Here is an 18960-nt window from a genome sequence, read left to right as displayed (position 1 = left end):
CAGTCATACCGCCTTTGAAATTGACCGCAAGTTCGGGATTTCCGCGTGAACTTGCGATCGGTCAAGTTCCGACTGCACATTGGCTTCGCTGCATGTTTCACCGACCCATTCAAATCAATGTGCTGGCGAAACGTTGGGCAATTGCCCACCTACTGCGCATCAATTACCCTGGTGCAAACAGGTGCAGGAGCCTGTTGCACAGCGTAAGGGGGAGGAATTAGAAAATTGTATTAGTTTATGCTACAGTGAGACTCTGGTTCATGTCCAAGTGGATAAAAACATTGAAAGAAACTTATCAGGGTCTTTTTGTGTCACTGTCTTTGCTGCCCAAAAGCCTTTTGTAGTTTCAGTTTAATTATTTCCCAACTTCTATTTAGATAGCAGTTAATTCACTTTCATGATTTCCTCATGTTATCAGACATTTAAACTCTCGACTTTAGATGATTTAAATTAATCAAAAGTTAGTTAGTCTATTAAAGGAGACTGTAATGATAGGTTTGTGCATTAAATACTATTGCAAGAATCGTAATTTATTAATAAAATAGCATTGTGGGCAAATCAGCAATCTTCTCGGTTTCCTGATTGGCCACGAGTCAGGAAGTGAAAGGAGCACCGCCCCACATGATCCTAGGTTCACATACACACAACGGTGCATCCCCTGGGATCCGTGCGTCCCCAGGGATCCGTGCGTCCCCAGGGATCCGTGCGTGCCCAGGGATCCGTGGGTCGCTACGCTGCGCACAAATCTGCAGTGTTTGAAAGCAACTTCACGAAGGGGGGTTCACACGAGGCAAGTGCGGATTTCGTTCGGATGTCGGCAGCGTACTCCTTAGCTACGCAGCCGACCGTGAATTCAGGGCCAGTATGTCTAACATATGCTACCTGCCATCACAATCTGTCTCCCTGTCTCGGTCACACTTTCAAAAAAAAAAGTGCAAAGAAGCAAAGGCTGTCATTTGGAATGCATAGAAAAAATATCCAGGAACAGAGAAAATACCAGAGTCACAATATCTGCAACCTGATCTGCAGCCGGAACAGCAATTAACCTTTGAATGAATTCACCTAGTGCTTGCTTATTCATTTGACGTTCTAGTCTTAAAAGGACACAGCTTCACTTTAACAACAGAATAATACATTATAACGTGTAATGCACAAAGCTCCTCATCCAACTTACCATGAGCAGCACAAGACATCCACATGTCAAGTACACCAATCACAGTACAGTGAAAGTTTGGTTGAATGGTCCAAATTCAAGGGTTGGTACCAGTTATAAAAATGTAAACCAGATCTAAATTTAAATGCAGTTATTCTGCAGTTTTCACAATGGTGTCTCACCAAGGCATTTGGCTTACCAATGACAATAGTGCAGAGTGATGCTGTGACTCCTAGCCTGCACCAGTATAAAGATACTATCTTTAAATGTCTTCTGTTTGCTTTGCATCAGCAGTACAAATGCCACTGGTATGATGCCTTTTACTCATTGTACAGGATTAAAAGTTCTATGTAATGCAAAATAATGACTATTCTGTCAGCTCTTTTCAGTCAACAGGCACTTTACGAGCAGGAAGAAATTAGCAGCACTACATACGTGCATTTGAACATGGGAGACATGGCTCCTCCATTGCACAGGCATGTGATGTAACTGCAACACTCCACGGTCCACCCAAAATGAAAATGGTGCCAAACGCATATGAACCCGCCGCCTCCTTATAATCCTTCTCTTTAACCAGGCTGTTCCCCTCACCGACTTTCTGCATTTTTCTCCCCGCTACTTGGTCTCCACCTTTTCTTCTTCCCTCGCTCTGTAAAACACTCCGAGATGCTGTTCTCCACGAGAACTCCGATATAAATCAAGTTGTCTTTGATAATACTACAAGAGGCGTTACATGTAGTATACAAACACAGAATATTACATTTTGGTGGGGGGGGGGGGGGGGGGGGATAAAAATCAGATTCTACCCAATTTTTAGGGGGGGGGCAGGGGGAGGGGGGAGGGGGAAAGTGAGAGGAGGAAGAGCAATTCAAAGCTTCAAACATATCCTACACCAAAATCAACTTTTGATCCTTTAAGCACTTTTATTTCCAGATGCAAGGAGCACAAGAGCTGTTGAACCATAATGAGCATTAATGAATACTATTAGCATTACATTAATGAATACGTAGCAGCAAGAAACCCATACTGACACTAACAAAGGTTTGAGGCATCCAATTGTTGCTACAGAACTGTCCTGCTGACTTAATGTGGCTACCTGTCTTGTCGCCTTGAATATTTTTCTTTGCTCACTTTATAATCTTTATTGCTCACTTCAGTTTTGCCTCTTTTTAAAAAAAAACTTGCATTTATATAACACCTTTCACGACCTCAGGATGTCCCAAAGCACTTTACAGCCAATTAATTATTTTTGAGGTGTAGTCCTTGTAATGTAGGAAATGTTGCAGCTAATTTACACACAGCAAGGTCCCAACAAACAGCAATGTGACGAGGGATAAATAATGGCCCAGAATTTGCAGTGGGTAAGAACAGAAAAGGAAGAGTGTTCGCTGTTATTACTCCTTTGAAACGGACCGCAACTTCAGGATGTAGCGCATCCCAATGCAGAAATCCTGAAGTTGCAGTCAATCATTCACTGCTCCGACACTGCGCTGTGGATCCCCATAGCCGGCAATCAGCAAAACTGGCAAAACCTTCGGCTTTTCCGTGGTAATATCGCTGTTAAATACCACATTAAAAGTTAGACCTTGTTGGATTAGGTGTAACTGGGGTTTTAACAGCATATTGACTGATAAACAAGTGTTACGGCCCTGAAAAACTGATGTTGAGTGTCAAATTTCTCCTTTATGATAAAAATTACAACTTTTATGAAACTCTTTTTTATAAAAAAATAAAAAAAAATACATTTTTTAAAAAGTTTGTTCATATTTATTTCAGGTTTGCCTTTTCCCCATCTGGGAGCCCCAATCTTTGTTTTGCTCTCTGTAACATTTTTTAAAAGTCCGAATAAAAGCAACTTCTTCACTTCCTGGTTCCCCGTCTGTGAGAATTCTGCATTGGGATTGGCTGCTCAGACAGCTTGTTGACGTCACAGCAGCTCGCACTAGGGATCCCCCACTAATCGGACTTGCGCGTCGAGAAAGGCAAACTTCTCACCACAGAGAACAGAGATCGCAAGATCTTTGTGGGCAGCGGCGAACACCTTTGTTTCAACACTGACAGCAAATACCGGGCCATTATCCAGGACACCAGGGAGAATTCCCCGGCTCTTTAAAATAGTGCCACAAGATCTTATACATCCACCCGAGGGGGCAGATGGGGCCTCGGTTAGATGTCTCATCCGAAAGACGGCACCTCCGACAGTGCAGCACTCCCTCGGTAATGGATTTAAAGATCCCACGGCACTATTTCAGGAAGAGCAGCAGACTTCTCCCCGGTAACCTGGCCAATATATATCCCTCAACCAACATCACTAAAAACAGATTATCTGGTCTTTAAAAAAATTGCTGTTTGTGGGTCCTTGCTGTGCACAAATTGGCTGCCACGTTTCCTACATTGCAACAGTGACGACACTTCAAAAAAAAAAGTACTTCATTAGCTGTAAAGCGCTTTGGGACATCCTGAGGTCATGAAAGGCGCTGTAGAAATACAAGTCTTTCTTTTTTAGGAGGAGGAGAAAATTGAGGGGGAAAGGAAAGAACACGGTGTAGCTTTCAACATAAAATCCACTTAATTAAAATCTGCAGAAATAATTTCAATTTTATTAAATAGAACAATTCAAAGATTTCTTTCCAGAACCACTTAAACTCCCATCACCTTAATAATCCAAGAAGAAACTGAAGAGCAAGGAGAAAAGTCTAAATTATCGGAGCATACTGTAGGATGCCCTGTTACAGCAAATTCCGGCCAAATATATTACTCTGCTGCTAAAGTATAGATGCATACGTCTTTAAGGTTTACAAAAAACTACAGTTCTGTCACGTACACATAGGGTGAGTTCATAGAGGTCAATTTCTAGCATACTGTAGACATTCTGGTATTTAACACTCCTGGAGAATTCCCTGGTTTCTTTATACACAGGAAATACACACATTATACCATGTAACACATAAAACATATTTTAGAAATGTTTCCAATATATGTTTTATGCATGAAATGGTATAATGTTCCTGACAAAAAACAGCATCTCCTCAGACTCGCCGTGAGCAATGCCACACGAGACCTGCTGCTAGTAGTGATTATTACTGAAGTTTCAGAAACTGTCCACAAAGAATTCTGCTCCGATAAAAACATACATGTACTGAATAAATGCAACCCTGTTGGGATACCTATGCTGTAATTAAGGGAAATGCCAATTAGTGTTAGCAAGAGATCCATTTATTTCAGCTGCAGAATATACTGAACGACATAATGGAAGGAACCTCCAGGTACATTTACGAAAATTCTAGTTAGTTATATCATCTGGATTCTGTTACTTTGCGTGGCAGTGTAATGGTTCCACATGATCAATTTTTGCAATAAATTCCTTAAAGTATCAACCCGAGACTGTATGGATTCTGCTGTATCAGGCTTCATGCACCAACCATGTGTGTTGCTGGGAGTTTCAAAGCTGTTATTGCTGTGGTTCTGAACGATCAGTTCCACAATAAAAAAATTCCCCATAATACAGACCTGACTCCAACTTAAAAGACTACCCGACTTAAGATTACTCCGCAATGCAATTGGTTCAAGTGTATTTTAATATAACGAAGCAAGATTAAACATGCGATAATAGGCTGTACCTCGCCCATAAACTGCAAATTGCTGTTTTCCTCTCATTCTTGAAGCCATCTCATTAAATTTCCTTTTGATCTGACCTATATTATACGTTTATATTTAGTGTACACTCTGATCACTTCTGAAATCCAATAGGGAATTCAGAAGAAACTTCTTTACCCAAAGAGAGGTGAGAATGTGGAACTCGCTACCACAGGGAGTGGTTGAAGCAAATACAGGAAACTCTGTTAACCGGCAAAATTCAGGAGTAGCTTCAGGTAAGTTTTACTTCATATTAGTAGCCGTTCCTGGATCTGTGGCTGTGTAACCGGGGTCCGTGTACTTGTTGCTAAGCAACAGGGACGCTTGGTCTGTGGCTGGAGTTCCTGCACATGTTGCTAAGCAACAGGGAAGCCTGGATTTGTTGCTGTGTACGGAGCTCTCGTACCTTTTAAACTATATCTCTCTGTAATCCGGACTTTTTGATAAAGCGGCACCACGCCGGTCCCGGATAATAAAGAGTTTCCTGTAGATGCATTTAAGGGGAGGCTAGACAAGCATACAAGGGAGAAGGAAATAGAGGGTTATGCTGATAGATTTAGATGAGGAAAGACGGGAGGAGGCTCGAGTGGAGCATAAACGCCCACATGGACTGGTTGGGCCGAATGGCCAGTTTCTATGCCGTATATCCTATGTAATCCTATTGAGAATACAAAGGTCAATGAAGAAGAAACGAGAAACTGTAAAGGCAGCAAAGAAGTAAAAAGCTAACCTGACCTTTAGTTGCTAAAATGGCTGGTGCCCACGATGTTGCACCATGCTGATAAGGAACAATGTAGGGCGGCGTGCAAAAATTGTAGAGACAGTAAGTAATCTTAACCGCATCACGGGATCTTTACTTAGCTGTAACTCAATCACAAAATGCAGCTTGCCCAGCTCGAACTGCCAGACAAGGAAATCAAGTTAAAAGTATATGTGTACAGCTCATGATTGGCGCAGAATGTATGCTGTGTTAATGCTTTCGCAATGCATGTATAAATATGTAGCACGCTGTATGTCAAATTGCTTACTCTGTTGGACTCGTCAGACTCTTGCAGGAGTCGGTGCCGATATACCAGAGTAAGACTCCACGGGTAATAAATCAGTTGAACTCTCCAGTTGTATTCGACTCAGTGATTGCTGAACCAGGCTGAGGGTAAAAGAATCAGAATTATCATTTGGTGTCAGAAGTGGGATCTCAACGGACAGTCACCGAGAGTTCGCGAATTAAGAGCTGAATCGTCTCGGACATGGAAGGAGGAAATGGGCCCCCGATGCAAGTAGTTTTCTCTTACTACCTCGGTTTTCCTCCGATTCCGCCAGTCCGACGACGAGTCGGCCAATCGCTAGCTCCCGTGTGGTGTCCCGCCGAGATCCAGGTCAGTCTGGCGAATATTGGAAGAGATAGGTGATCGGATATCACTGAGGGTCAGTATACGTACTGAGGAAATAACTAGGAACTGTGTAAACTTAGAAATAAGCACTTGTGTCAGGTAAAGCGTCGACCTTGTATATCACTTGGCCCGCCTAGGCTCTGAACAAGTTTAAAACGCGACTGTGTAAAGTTCACAAAGGGAGTAAGATGGGCAATTGTTTAGATACCACGACTGAATCGGGTAGCGCCTTACAGACCCTTTGTGAACAACATCCTGACAAAGCAAAGCAACTTAGACAGTTGTCGGGAGGATTAAATAAGAAATTAGGAAGTGACCAATGGCCACTAGGAGGAACTAAGAATCTAGATGCCGCTAAAAAGGCTCAAGAACTAATTTGGAGAAGTAACAGGGGTACCACAGCCAAAGAATTAATTGCCCTATGGAGACAGTACTGCCAGGAACTAAAAGAAACTTCCTTGTTAGCAAGTTGGCAGGATAATGCCTTAAAATTAGGAATAGGACTTACCGAAGGAGGGGTAGTCAAACCAGTAGAGGTACTGAAAAAGGAATGCGCTCATGAGAAACGCTCGAAACAGGAGTCTGAAAAGACCATGGGCGAGTCTGGAAAGACTGATAAGAGTGGATTACGTAATCCAATGGCTGGCCTTGCCTTAACAGAGGGAGATGATGATGATTTGGAAGAATGGAATCACAGGGCTCATGTTGTTCCCCATGCTCCCCCCCCCCCACCGTACGTTAACATTTATCCCCCGGCGGCACCCGTACCAACTGTACAAACCCCCGCGCCGACACCTCAAGTATCTGCCAGTGCCGTTTCCCCGCCGCCGTCAGTCACGGTTCAAGTGAATAATCCCCCGCTGGTCCAGATGGGAGACCAACAACCGGGTCCCCAGTATACTGACCCTGTTGCTTTTTACACCTGACTCAGGACTAAGAATAATCGGCCCCCGACGCCACCCTCCCCACCCCAACCCAGTCCATCAAGGTCACGAAAACGGAGAAATCAAAGGCAGATGATTTAAAGTCAGAGACAAGAGAGTCAGAGCCAGAGTACCCTCAAGGCTTTAAGGTCCCTTTTAGAGTGCCGGGACCATAGTGACATTGACAGTGGAGATTCAGGAGACGACTTGTCATCCCTGGAATCAGAATCCGATACCGAGAGACCCGCCAGACATAAACCGACACCCCGGCAGTTGCCGGTGAGACAAATGCCTAACCCTGCCTTTAACACGGCTAATCCAGTGGCCACCGGTAACCCCCAGACCATAGGTATCTACTACCCCTGGAAACCTAACGAGATAATGGCTATCTTAACCAGGATGCCAGATAGGAAGAAATCCCCCACCTCGTTTGTAGAATTCCTCCGGACTACTATACTCGTCTATAATGCTGAATCAAGAGACTTATGGGCGTTAGTACAGCAGGTCTGGACTCCCGCCGAACATGCAAGGTTCTTGGTTAACCTAGGCCTTGCGGACCATGCCACATTAGAGAATCAACATGCACAGAGTGATGCTCGTGAACGTGCCATACTCACTGCTTTAACCACCACCCTACAGAAGCCGATTGACATATCCAAGGTGTTGGATACTAAACCACGAAAGGGCGAGGGAGCAAAGGAATTTCTAGAGAGATTCTCTGAGGTATATCGGAGTCAGTCAGGAGATGCTAATTACCAGAACGGAGCAAACTCGCCGCAATACTGTGCTATTCTGATAAATTGTCTACCAACCTCGGTGTCTGAAGCAATTAAGACTAACAATATGGACTGGTCAGAGAATAGTCCCAGCCAGATGGCCAGGGCAGTGAAATATTATTGGAAAGAGTGTAAGAATCAGGAGAGTCAGCCCCAGGTCAAAGTCAAGACTGAGTATGTGATGAAAAAGAGCCAAAGCCCACCCAAGATGTGATAGGATATCAGACGGAGCCCCAGTACTGTGTCCCAGGGTGGGTTGATGGGCAAGGGTACGGATATCATGGCCCACCCTACGCTCCCCCGAGGCAAAATTTCGGCGGTAGAGGAAGAGGAGGGAGGCAAGCAGGGTCAGATGCCTGTTTCAACTGTGGTCAGCAAGGCCACTGGAGCAAGGAATGTCCCTCCTGAAGACAAGGAAGAGGGGGCCATATGCAAGGACAACGGGGAGGTTGGCAGGGAAATCGGGGACGAGGAAGATATACAGACTTCTCCCAGAATAATCCGTTTCCCCAGTACTGACTGGCCAACCTCGTGGTGAACGGGTTCCAGTCGGACAAGGAGCCCGTTCTATCACTACTGATCGGAGGGAACTGGCATACGTTTCTGGTAGACACCAGAGCATCTATGTCATCCGTCCAATCGGAGCTCAATCTCCCTAAATCCGGGGAGACACAAAGCCTGTCCGGATTCCAAGGACAAGGGTGCCAGTACCCGATATCAGAACCAGTTGAAGTAGCATTTCGAAATGAGTCCGTAAAACACCAATTCATAATCACAAATGGGCTGGATTGCAATCTCATGGCCAGAGACCTGTTATGTGCATTTCAATTAAGACTTGAGTGTGGGAACGAAGGAATAACTGTGAAACCATGGGCCCCTAATGTTACGTCTCTATCACCCCACAATGGTGGACTCTGGACTTAAAGGATGAACCCCCATCTCATGTAACCCTAGCTTATAATCGAAGTGGAAAAGATAAGGAGTTAGAGAATTTTTACCAAGCTTATGGAGGGACTGAGTGGGATGTTGTTCTCCGAGCCATAGTTACGGGACCGGAGGGGAAAGCAGAATATGTTGAGGTTCCCTCGGAATTGTGGAAGCAACCCCTAATTGTAGCCCCACACATCACCCGGGAAGTGAACTCCCCCTACCGTGCGAAAGATCTGGGACCCATGGTAAAACAGGCAGTTGAACAAGCTAACCCAGATGACCGGCAGGAGCAGGCCCTGTCAGGCGGTCGAACTATCCTGTTCTACCAAGAACCAAAGGTAGCCTTGACACAGTTGCACCACCACGTTGGGAATGAGGTACCGGAATACGTCAATCCGCGAGTGTGGGCAGAAGACCCCACCCAGGTAGGATGCGTTAAAATAACTCCCATCCAAATCGCCCTACAGGAAAATGTTGTACTACCCTCCATACGACAGTATCCGCTGAAACAACAAGCGATACCAAGCATTGATAAACTGATCACGGGACTACTGAAACAAGGAATCCTGATTAAATGCCAGTCCCCGTGCAACACGCCCATACTTGCAGTTCCAAAATCAGGAAAGCCAAACCAGTACAGATTAGTACAGGACTTACGATCTATCAATGCTATTGTACAACCGCTTCATGCACTGGTACCTAATCCAGCTCACATTCTGGCCCAGGTCCCTGCACAAGCGAAAATCTTTGCAGTAGTCGATCTCCAACACGCCTTCTTCGCCTTGCCACTGGAACCGGCAAGCCAGTACCTCTTTGCCTTTACTTATAATGGACAACAGTATACGTGGACCCGACTGCCACAAGGTTTTGTAAACTCTCCAACATTATTCTCTAGGTGCCTACAAGGACAGTTGCAGACTTTGACCTTAAAACATGGTTCCGCTCTGGTCCAATACGTGGACGATTTGCTAATAGCTAGCCCTGACTAACAAAGTAACTGGGAAGACACTGCCCAGTTGCTTAATCACCTATCCTCACTAGGGTACGTAGTATCTCAATCAAAGGTACTAGTGGCTCAACAGAAAGTTAAGTTCCTCGGCTTCATGCTCTCAGCAACCGAGCGGAGTCTAGAGAGAAGCAGGATTGAGCCAATCTGTCAGTTCCCCATACCCCGTAATGCGAAACAAGTGAGGCAATGGATGGGGATGGTAAACTACTGTAGACAATGGATACCCAACATCGCTCTGGAAACCAAACGACTGACACCATACACCAGTATGGAGGGCGAGTTTCAGCTAGATCCTGTCGCCCTGAGAGCGTTTGAAAACCTAAAGGAAGCATTGTCACAAGCACCAGCGTTGGGGAGACCCCTGTATGACAGGCCCTTCCAGCTATACTGCACTATCCTCACTGATTGAGTTAGGACAGCAGTCGAACAAAAACATGGGGACAAGCATAGGCCGGTGGCTTACTACTCCTCGAAGTTAGATCCAGTAGCGCTAGGGCATCCCGTATGCACCCAGATTCTGACCGCCATCTATAATAGCCTACAGTCGGCTGCCAATCTAACTTTGCAACAAGATATTACAGTATACAGTTCGCACTCGGTAACTGCACTATTAGGCCAATTACAAACTCAGCACCTCACTATGGCCCGACAAAATAAGTACGAGATATAACTGTTGAATAATCCTAAACTGCAATTTAAGCATTGTACTACAGGTAGACGATCCTTTATCCGAAAACCTCGGGACCAGCTGTGTTTCGGTTTTAGGAAAATTTCGGATTTCGGAAGGTGCGCAAAAACACTTTGGTTTTCAGAGGTAATTCGGTTTTCGGGAGTGCGGATAAAGGATACACTATCCCTTATCCGAAAATAACGACTATAAATACCGTAGTTACAGGGATAAATACTGTAGTACAGTTTATTTGTAAGGAAAACATTCAGTAAAACTTCAAACATGTACAGGTACAAACTAAGCTAAATACCTGTACATAAACATGCAATAAAGGTACATTACATCTGGCTTGAGGATCTTGGAGAAGAGGGTACCATCAGTGTTGTCATCATTGTCATCAGGTTGGAGTTGGACATCTGAAGATGGGCCAGGAACAGGATTCTCAAGTGATGAAGCATGACTACGACAGACGGCCTTTTTAAAGACTTCTTCCAGTGTCATCTGTCTCATTAACATTGGTTTCTGTCTAAGCAGTCTCTCTTTAATTGAGTAAACTTGCATAATCTCTTGCTCACTGATAAATGCACGTTTTTCAAGGCCAGCAATTAACTGATCACACATTGTCACCATATCGTCTATGGGGATTTTTTCACCTGTGTTCACAATGTCATCATCATCATCACTACTGTCCTCATGCTTGTCTTTATTTAACACCATTTCAGCAATTTCCCCATCACTCAACGAATTCACAACAGGTGCATCATTGTCAATGTTCAGCACTTCTTCGATGTCAGCTTCCTCTAACGTATTTACACTTTCGGATGATAAACCTTTGGCGTAAGTGAGGAGGTTTGATATCATCATCTTCTCCTGACTGACAGGAAATCCTTCAAACTCGTCATCTGCAGGTCCATCTTCATGAAACATCGTTGAAGGCCAAAGTCTGTGCCAAGCATTTTTTAATGTTGGTTTGTCAACATCGTTCCAAGCATTAGCAACTGCATAAATGGCATCCTTAACATTGAATTCTTTCAGGAAGCTTTGGATTCCTTCGCCTCTGTTGATTGCATCAAGCATAGAGTTCAAAAAAACGTCTTTATACTTGCTCTTCATGGAGCGTAAAATTCCTTGGTCACAAGGCTGTATTAAAGATGTCACATTAGGGGGAAAGTTAATGCCGAAAACATAACTTTTCACAAGAAGTTCAGGAGGGGGATGTGCGGAGCAGTTGTCCAGGAACAATAAAATTTTGCAGTTTTCTTCCAGTCCAACTTGCCTGCAATGAGCTCGTGTCGCTGGTACGAAGTGGTTATTGAACCAGTGAGAAAATATTCCTCTGGTTACCCATGCTTTCCTGCTCGCATAATAATGCACAGGTAAATTGCATACACCTTTCAAACATCTCAGATGTTGGCTTTTTCCAATCACTACCAACTTTAACTTGTGTGTGCCTGCAGCATTGGCACACCCAAGAACAGCCAACCTGTCCTTAGCATCCTTAAAACCTGCTGGTGCACTCTCATCAGCCGTTGCTAATGTTTTTCTAGGAACGTAGCGCCAGAACAGAGCTGTTTCATCAGCATTGTAAATTTGTTCAGGACCGAGGTTTTCATCCGATATTATTTTTGCAAACTCATCTATGTAATTTTCAGCTGCTTCATAATCAGCAGAAGCTTTTTCACCACAGATTTTCAGATATCTTATACCATGACGCTTCTTAAATTTATGCAGCCAACCTTCTGAATATTCACACTCAACTTCAATGTTCAGTTCTTCATGGTATATTCTAGCTTGCTTCATGACCATCAAACCAGTCAGTGGCACACGTTCACCTCTGCGTTGTCGAATCCACTCAATCAGCACATGGTCAAGATCTTCATTTTTAGCCCTATGCAATGTTTTCCTAATTTTCATTAGTTTATGGTCATCACTGTCAGTGTAAAATTTCAACAACTTGTCTTTCTGTTTCTTTAAGTCATATACGGTGGTACTTCCCACACCATATTCTTCAGTAAGATGTCGCACAGACACACCACGATCAAGCTTCTGCAATAACTCCACTTTCTGCGATATCAATAATGAGCGATGCTTCCTTCTCTGCTTCTCACTGTTACCCATTGGGGTATCTGCAGCTCTTTTTAGCATTTTCACAAATTGTTAAAAGCCAGCAAATATCTAAGAGAGCAGCAAATATCTAAGAGAGCTGCAAATATCACACAGAGCAGCATAACACCTGCGTGGGTCAAGCATCGGCAGCGTCGGGTCATGCTTTGCGCCACTTTCGGCTTTCAGAGGTTTTCTGGTTTCGGATGTGCGGATAAAGGATGGTACACTATCTCTTATCCGAAATTGGGTGGGGTTCGGCGGGGGTGGGGGGGGGGGGGGGGGTCGGTGGGGGTCGGGTTCGGCCGGGGGGTCGTGGTCGTGCGCGTTTCGGTTTTCAGAAGTCATGCTTTGCTCCACTTTCGGCTTTCAGAGGTTTTCTGGTTTCGGACGTGCAGATAAAGATTTCGGTTTTCAGAAGTGCGGAAAAATGCTACATTATCCCTTATCCGGCTAGGCCTGTAAGTCGTGCGCCACTCTGGTCATGTCGTGCGCACGACTTACGCTGACCGAAAAAACCTTCGGTTTTTAGAGGGTTTCGGTTTTCGGAAGTCCGGATAAAGGGTAGTCTACCTGTACTATCAACCCAGCATGTTTTCTCACAGAACCACCCCTCGAACAAACGGACCCAGGACATGATTGTCTATTTTTAATCAAGGAAGATACCTCCGTCAGGGATGATCTATCTGATGCCCCAATGCAGAGTCCTGACACAACCATGTATGTAGATGGAAGTGCGTCCGTCAGTCCCCTTGGGAAAAGACTTTCTGGATATGCAATCGTAGATCAGGATGGTAAAACTTTGGAGTCTGCCGCCTTTGAGTTTCCGTATTCCGCCCAACAAGCAGAACTGTTCGCATTAATACGAGCTTGTATCTTAGGAAAGGACTTAAAGGTTAACGTTTATACAGACTCGAGATATGCCTTCGGAGTGGTTCATGATTTCGGACAATTATGGAAAAACAGAGGGTTCCTAACCTCTGCAGGAACACAGATATCCCATCAGAAATTAGTATCTGACTTGCTACAAGCCCTCATGCTACCAAAACAGATCTCCGTGATAAAGTGCTCCGCACACACAGCAGGACAAACCCCAGTAGATATAGGGAATAGATGCGCTGACCAGGAAGCTAAGGAAGCGTCCCAGGAACAACGAGTGGTTGTGCCTAGAATGATGAGCCAGACTAAAAGCTCAAATAAAAGCAAGTCTCCCTCGGAAAAGCCAATGCCAACCATCCAAGACGTCATTAAGTTACAGGAGGACGCTCCTGACTGTGGAAACAGCTCGGTTGTACATATGATTGTGTGTCTAAACTATGGGTCACCCCTGCCGAGCAAACTTGTATGTCAGATGAGCTAGCATTATGGGTTATTGAATGTATACACTTTGCAACTCATTGTGGTGCCAGAGCAACTAGTGACACGTTATTAGCTACATGGTGGCATCCTAGATTACAATCTCTGGCTCAAGGTATTAGCAGTCGCTGCCTCATTTGTCAGCAGCATAACCCGGGAAAAGGCATACCTTGTGAAATGGGTAAGACGCCGTTACCCACGGGTCCTTTTGAGACCCTCCAGATGGACTACATTGAGTTGGAAAGGTGTCAGTGTTATAAATATGTACTGGTTATTGTTGATGTATTTAGTAAATGGATTGAGGCCTACCCGACTACGGATAACAAAGCCTCCACTGTTGTAAAAGTTTTAATGAGAGAAATTATTCCCAGGTACGGAATTCCAAACCGATTTAAGTTCAGGCAACGGCCCTCACTTCGTGGGTCAGGTAAACAAGGAATTCTGCACCCAGATGGGCATCCAACAGCAGCTACATTGTGCCTACAGGCCACAGGCCGCCGGACTGGTCGAACGGGCTAATCAGACCTTGAAAAATAAACTTGCCAAAATACAGGCCGAGACGGGAACTACCTGGCTCAAACTACTCCCCGTGGCCTTGTTCCAAATACGTACTACCCCGGCTGGTGCAGCAAGGTTGAGCCCTGCTGAAATCATATATGGCAGACCTCTCAAAACCCCGTGGAACCAGGAAGTCCCAAAGACTGCCCACTTTCACCACATGACGGCAGAAATGACTAACTATATTTTGTCGTTAACCAGGGCATTGAGAAGTCTGCACTCCCGGGTACGCGCTGCCTACGTCGACCTCCCTCCTATAGCCAGTCCGTCCAAAATTGAGCCCGGAGCTTATGTATTGATCAAGAATTGGACAAGAAAAGGATTGGAACCTCGTTGGGAAAGACCCTATCAAGTCCTACTCACCACCCCAACTGCTGCCAAAGTAGAGGGAAAGAGTGCTTGGGTTCACCTCCACCACTGTAAAATTGTCAGTAATGTTATGCCTAAAACTTAAAGAATACTAACCTCTCTCTTTCTTCCAAGAAATCTCTCCTTAAACAGACGTGCCGTGCCGACCGGCCATGCAGACGCCACTGTGGATCCTCTCCATCGGTGTCCTGCTCACTCCTGGAATAACTCAACAGCCCAGAAGGAGAACATGCCGGCGGGACCAACCCAAGCGGGTACACCATCTATGCCAAGGAGACGTGCTTCTGTGCAATGATGATAACCCAAGAGGGTTTGGGAAATGGAACGTGATCAACTTGGACACCTACATTGGGCTTTTTTAGACAGCCCCACCGCTCGCTAGTGCTGAGAAACAATCACAGAGGGACATTGCTATGCTATTGGACTGAGTGTAAATTTGATTATGTTTGTCGACGCCAGGTGACCAAGTCTGTTACTGCAGGGCCATGCCGTAGAACTACAGATACCAAAAGACAAAATCGTTATCTAAAGTTCAATCAGGAAAGGAAGAGAAATGGGCTGCCCCCTATGAGCAGCTTCGGCTATTTTAGGTTAGAAGGTGCCCTCACAAAAAGACGTAACCGAGTGGGTCCCATAACGGTTGGTTATCATAGAATGATAAAAGGAGGGAATGAGAATGCAAAGGTCAATGAAGAAGAAACGAGAAACTGTAAAGGCAGCAAAGAAGTAAAAAGCTAACCTGACCTTTAGTTGCTAAAATGGCTGGTGCCCACGATGTTGCACCATGCTGATAAGGAACAATGTAGGGCGGCGTGCAAAAATTGTACAGACGGTAAGTAATCTTAACCGCATCACGGGATCTTTACTTAGCTGTAACTCAATCACAAAATGCAGCTTGCCCAGCTCGAACTGCCAGACAAGGAAATCAAGTTAAAAGTATATGTGTACAGCTCATGATTGGCGCAGAATGTATGCTGTGTTAATGCTTTCGCAATGCATGTATAAATATGTAGCACGCTGTATGTCAAATTGCTTACTCTGTTGGACTCGTCAGACTCTTGCAGGAGTCGGTGCCGATATACCAGAGTAAGACTCCGCGGGTAATAAATCGGTTGAACTCTCCAGTTGTATTCGACTCAGTGATTGCTGAACCAGACTGAGGGTAAAAGAATCAGAATTATCACTATGAAAGCTTCAACCTCACGGCTTTAATAAATGCCAAGATACTGATACAAAATATAAGTTTGCCAGTAATGTTAGCACTCATTTACCTAATCCCTCCCCATTACCTGAGAATGTATGGTGGCAGGCAGCTCGTTCAAAGGATGCCAGCGTGCAGATGGTATCTGTCGCACACAATGCTTTTGCAATGACCAGCAAGAGCGCAGATAGCGGAGCTGCATTACTAGCGTGGAACTGAGCCATGGCTATTTTAATCAGACCAGTAGGGGCGGCACCGGGAACCCCAATGTCACCGGACAGAAATCAGTACCCCAAGTGCCCCCTTTCAGGAGGGGGCCACTAAAAATAATTTAACCCAAGGCCCAATCAAACCAAAAGGAACTTAACCTGAACTAAATGGCCATGTCGTTATTGTGATCAAATGCGCAATTAATGTCCTGCCGTGCCCGCTGGTTACGGAAGGTCAGACTGGATAGGCCCACTGTTCAATCCCCAGCTTGTGTCACATTAGCCATTCTCAGTTGGGGGGCGGCAGTAGGGGGCACGGCAATTGGATTGAAAACTGGTTCAGAAAGGGGAAAAAATTAGCCACGGAACCCACTCCAGATTGTTACCCACTACCAACAAGTGCACGTGAACAGAATCAAACTCAACTAGTGTTTGGTTCACTGCCACACCTATTCTAGGAATGCCTACCTTGAAAAAGTTCTGCTCTTCTCTTCGATGGGATCTCCATTTGGCTCTTCAACCTTGTTCATCTTCATTACTTTCAGTTTCCCTTCTCGAATACCTTTTATTGTCTCTTTTACTTCTTTTGTTTGATCGCAGCCCTGCCTTCGATCTATTTTCTTTTCTTTCCAGTTTTGAAAAAGGGTTTCGACCCGAAACGTCAACTCAAATTTCTCTCCACGGATGTTGCCTGACCTGCTGAGTTTTTCCAGCATTTTCTGTTGTTATTTAGGATGCTCATCATGGTTGAAGAGCCTACCAACACTCACTCTAGGCCCACACATGAAGAATGGCCACTTAGGCAAGCTAGGGGAGGGCTGCTGGCAACTGTGGAACCCAGCCAGAGTCAGCAACTTCAAGAATGGAGGAAAGAAAACTGGATTTTAAAAATGCTTTAAAAAAAAATTAAGAAAGCTAAGTGTGTCAACAAGCTGAATCCATATAATCTATGCTGCTCAAACAGATATCTGCACATTTCTCTGCTGCAGTTATTCTACTGCTACAGCATCACCAGTGTGGTGCAATATTTTGGCTGGACTTGTACAGCCTCACTGCGATTTCTAGCCCTAAATAAAAGAATTATTAGTAAAACGTGCTAACTACCTTAAACTGATGCTCTGTCAGGCAATGAAGAGCATAGTTACAAAACTTTTATATAGATCTGTTACAATTCCTTTGCATGTAATTGGGATGGAAAGTAGAGAGCGCCTTGAAAACAGGGTTTACTTGATGCAGAAAAATATTTTGTAATCATTGTTACATAAGCAACTCTCCCTGATTTAGATGTCATGTCATTTACCTATTGCTAAATTATTATAGTTGCCACATTTTTAGTTTGCAAAAAGGCAGCACAAGTGATGAAAGAGAGTTGTGATTCATAAGTGAATCACAATCAGCCCCAGTCAAAGTGCAACCGTCATCCTAGCCAGTGACATGCAAACTCCAATGCCTGATGAATCCTTTACATATATTCATAGAAATGTAAATATATTTACAAATACGTCTGAATGAAAATTTATATTCGCAATACAATGTCCATTCTACAACACTGTAGCTGATACACACACGTAAAGTTTTAAGGATTATACACTTTTTTTCCCACAGGATTATTGAACTCAGGAAAAAAAAGCGGACATCCCCTTCCAACTACTGTACACAAACTGCTTCTTACAAACTAAAAAGGTCATCGTTAGGGTTTTCATTTCAGGGATTTCCAGCATCCGCAGTAGTCTGCTTTTGTAAAAGATTATAATCGCTCCACCTTTGGTGGTCGTGCCTTCTGTTGCCTCGGCCCTGGAATTCCCTGCCTAAACCTCTCCACCTCTTTCCTCATCAAGGAGGAGCAGAATCAAATCAGAATGGACTTTGATGAGGCAATTCGGTTAATTTAATTTATATTTCAGATGAGGGGAGGAAACGTTTACAAAGTGGTGGGTTAGATCTTCGCTTGACCCCCCGGCGGGTGCTGGCAGTGCTTGATAAATAAAGGTGTTTACTGTACCTGGAAGTTATGGAAGAAAGGCTCCGACCACAGCACTAAAGACCTGGCGTTGACCATGTTCAAGCGCTCCAGGACGGGGAGGATGACGCTGCCCGTGAACCAGTACCTGGTAACCAGGGGGATGCTGCGGTACCACTCGCCTAGGCCGCTCTCCGCCATCGCGTTCCTCACACAGCGAGGGAGCAGGGAGAAGGTGGGGGGAAGCTCTCTCTCTGCCCTCTTCCTCTCCCGCACTCACTCACTCACTGACAGTGTCAGGGCCCGGGCCGCCGCTCACCCACTGCCCGGGAAGAAATGGTCCCCCACTTCCCCTGACGTGGCTGCACCACACACGGCCAGTGCACAGCTTCCGGGTCACAGGGCAATCAGCTGCTCTGCCCTGCTCTGTTACACAGCATTTTTTTTTGCAGCACAGAAACCACAGGCCAATATGATAACCAGCCTTCAGGTCAACAGTTTCAGATCATAACCTCTGCCCCCATTTTTTCCCCGGATGGCAGCTGTTGATGATTCTGCTATTCCCATTTACACCTCCTCAAGCAGGCCGCCTGCTTTTTCTGCGGCCTGGAGGAGCCCGTGTTCCGCGTATATATGGAGTGCGAGAGGTTGCAGCCCCTCTTCCACTATTTGTAGGGGCTGCTCCTCGATTTTTGGCTGCACTTCAGTCCCACACT

General features: G+C 45.0%; 1 protein-coding gene and 1 pseudogene across 2 annotated transcripts in view; one reads left to right on the top strand and one right to left on the bottom strand.

Annotated features, from left to right (window-relative positions):
- derl1 (derlin 1) overlaps window positions 1-18649 on the bottom strand; it is a 33992-nt gene extending 15343 nt beyond the window's left edge. The window contains exon 1 of one of the 2 annotated variants that reach the window (XM_085993682.1): window positions 18287-18649. In XM_085993682.1, coding sequence (XP_085849808.1) covers window positions 18287-18445 — 159 coding nt within the window. In that variant the 5' untranslated portion in view covers window positions 18446-18649. The remainder of the gene's footprint in view (window positions 1-18286) is intronic. The other variant, XM_085993681.1, reaches the window with a different exon arrangement.
- Window positions 6704-8623, top strand: LOC147115275 (uncharacterized; annotated as a pseudogene).
- Window positions 18650-18960: the final 311 nt, after the last annotated feature.

This window comes from Somniosus microcephalus, chromosome 7 (assembly GCF_052327205.1).
Source record: "Somniosus microcephalus isolate GS21.2 chromosome 7, FLI_Smic_1.0, whole genome shotgun sequence".
Taxonomy (NCBI): Eukaryota; Metazoa; Chordata; class Chondrichthyes; order Squaliformes; family Somniosidae; genus Somniosus; species Somniosus microcephalus.
This window is presented reverse-complemented; position numbering and strand designations above follow the sequence as displayed.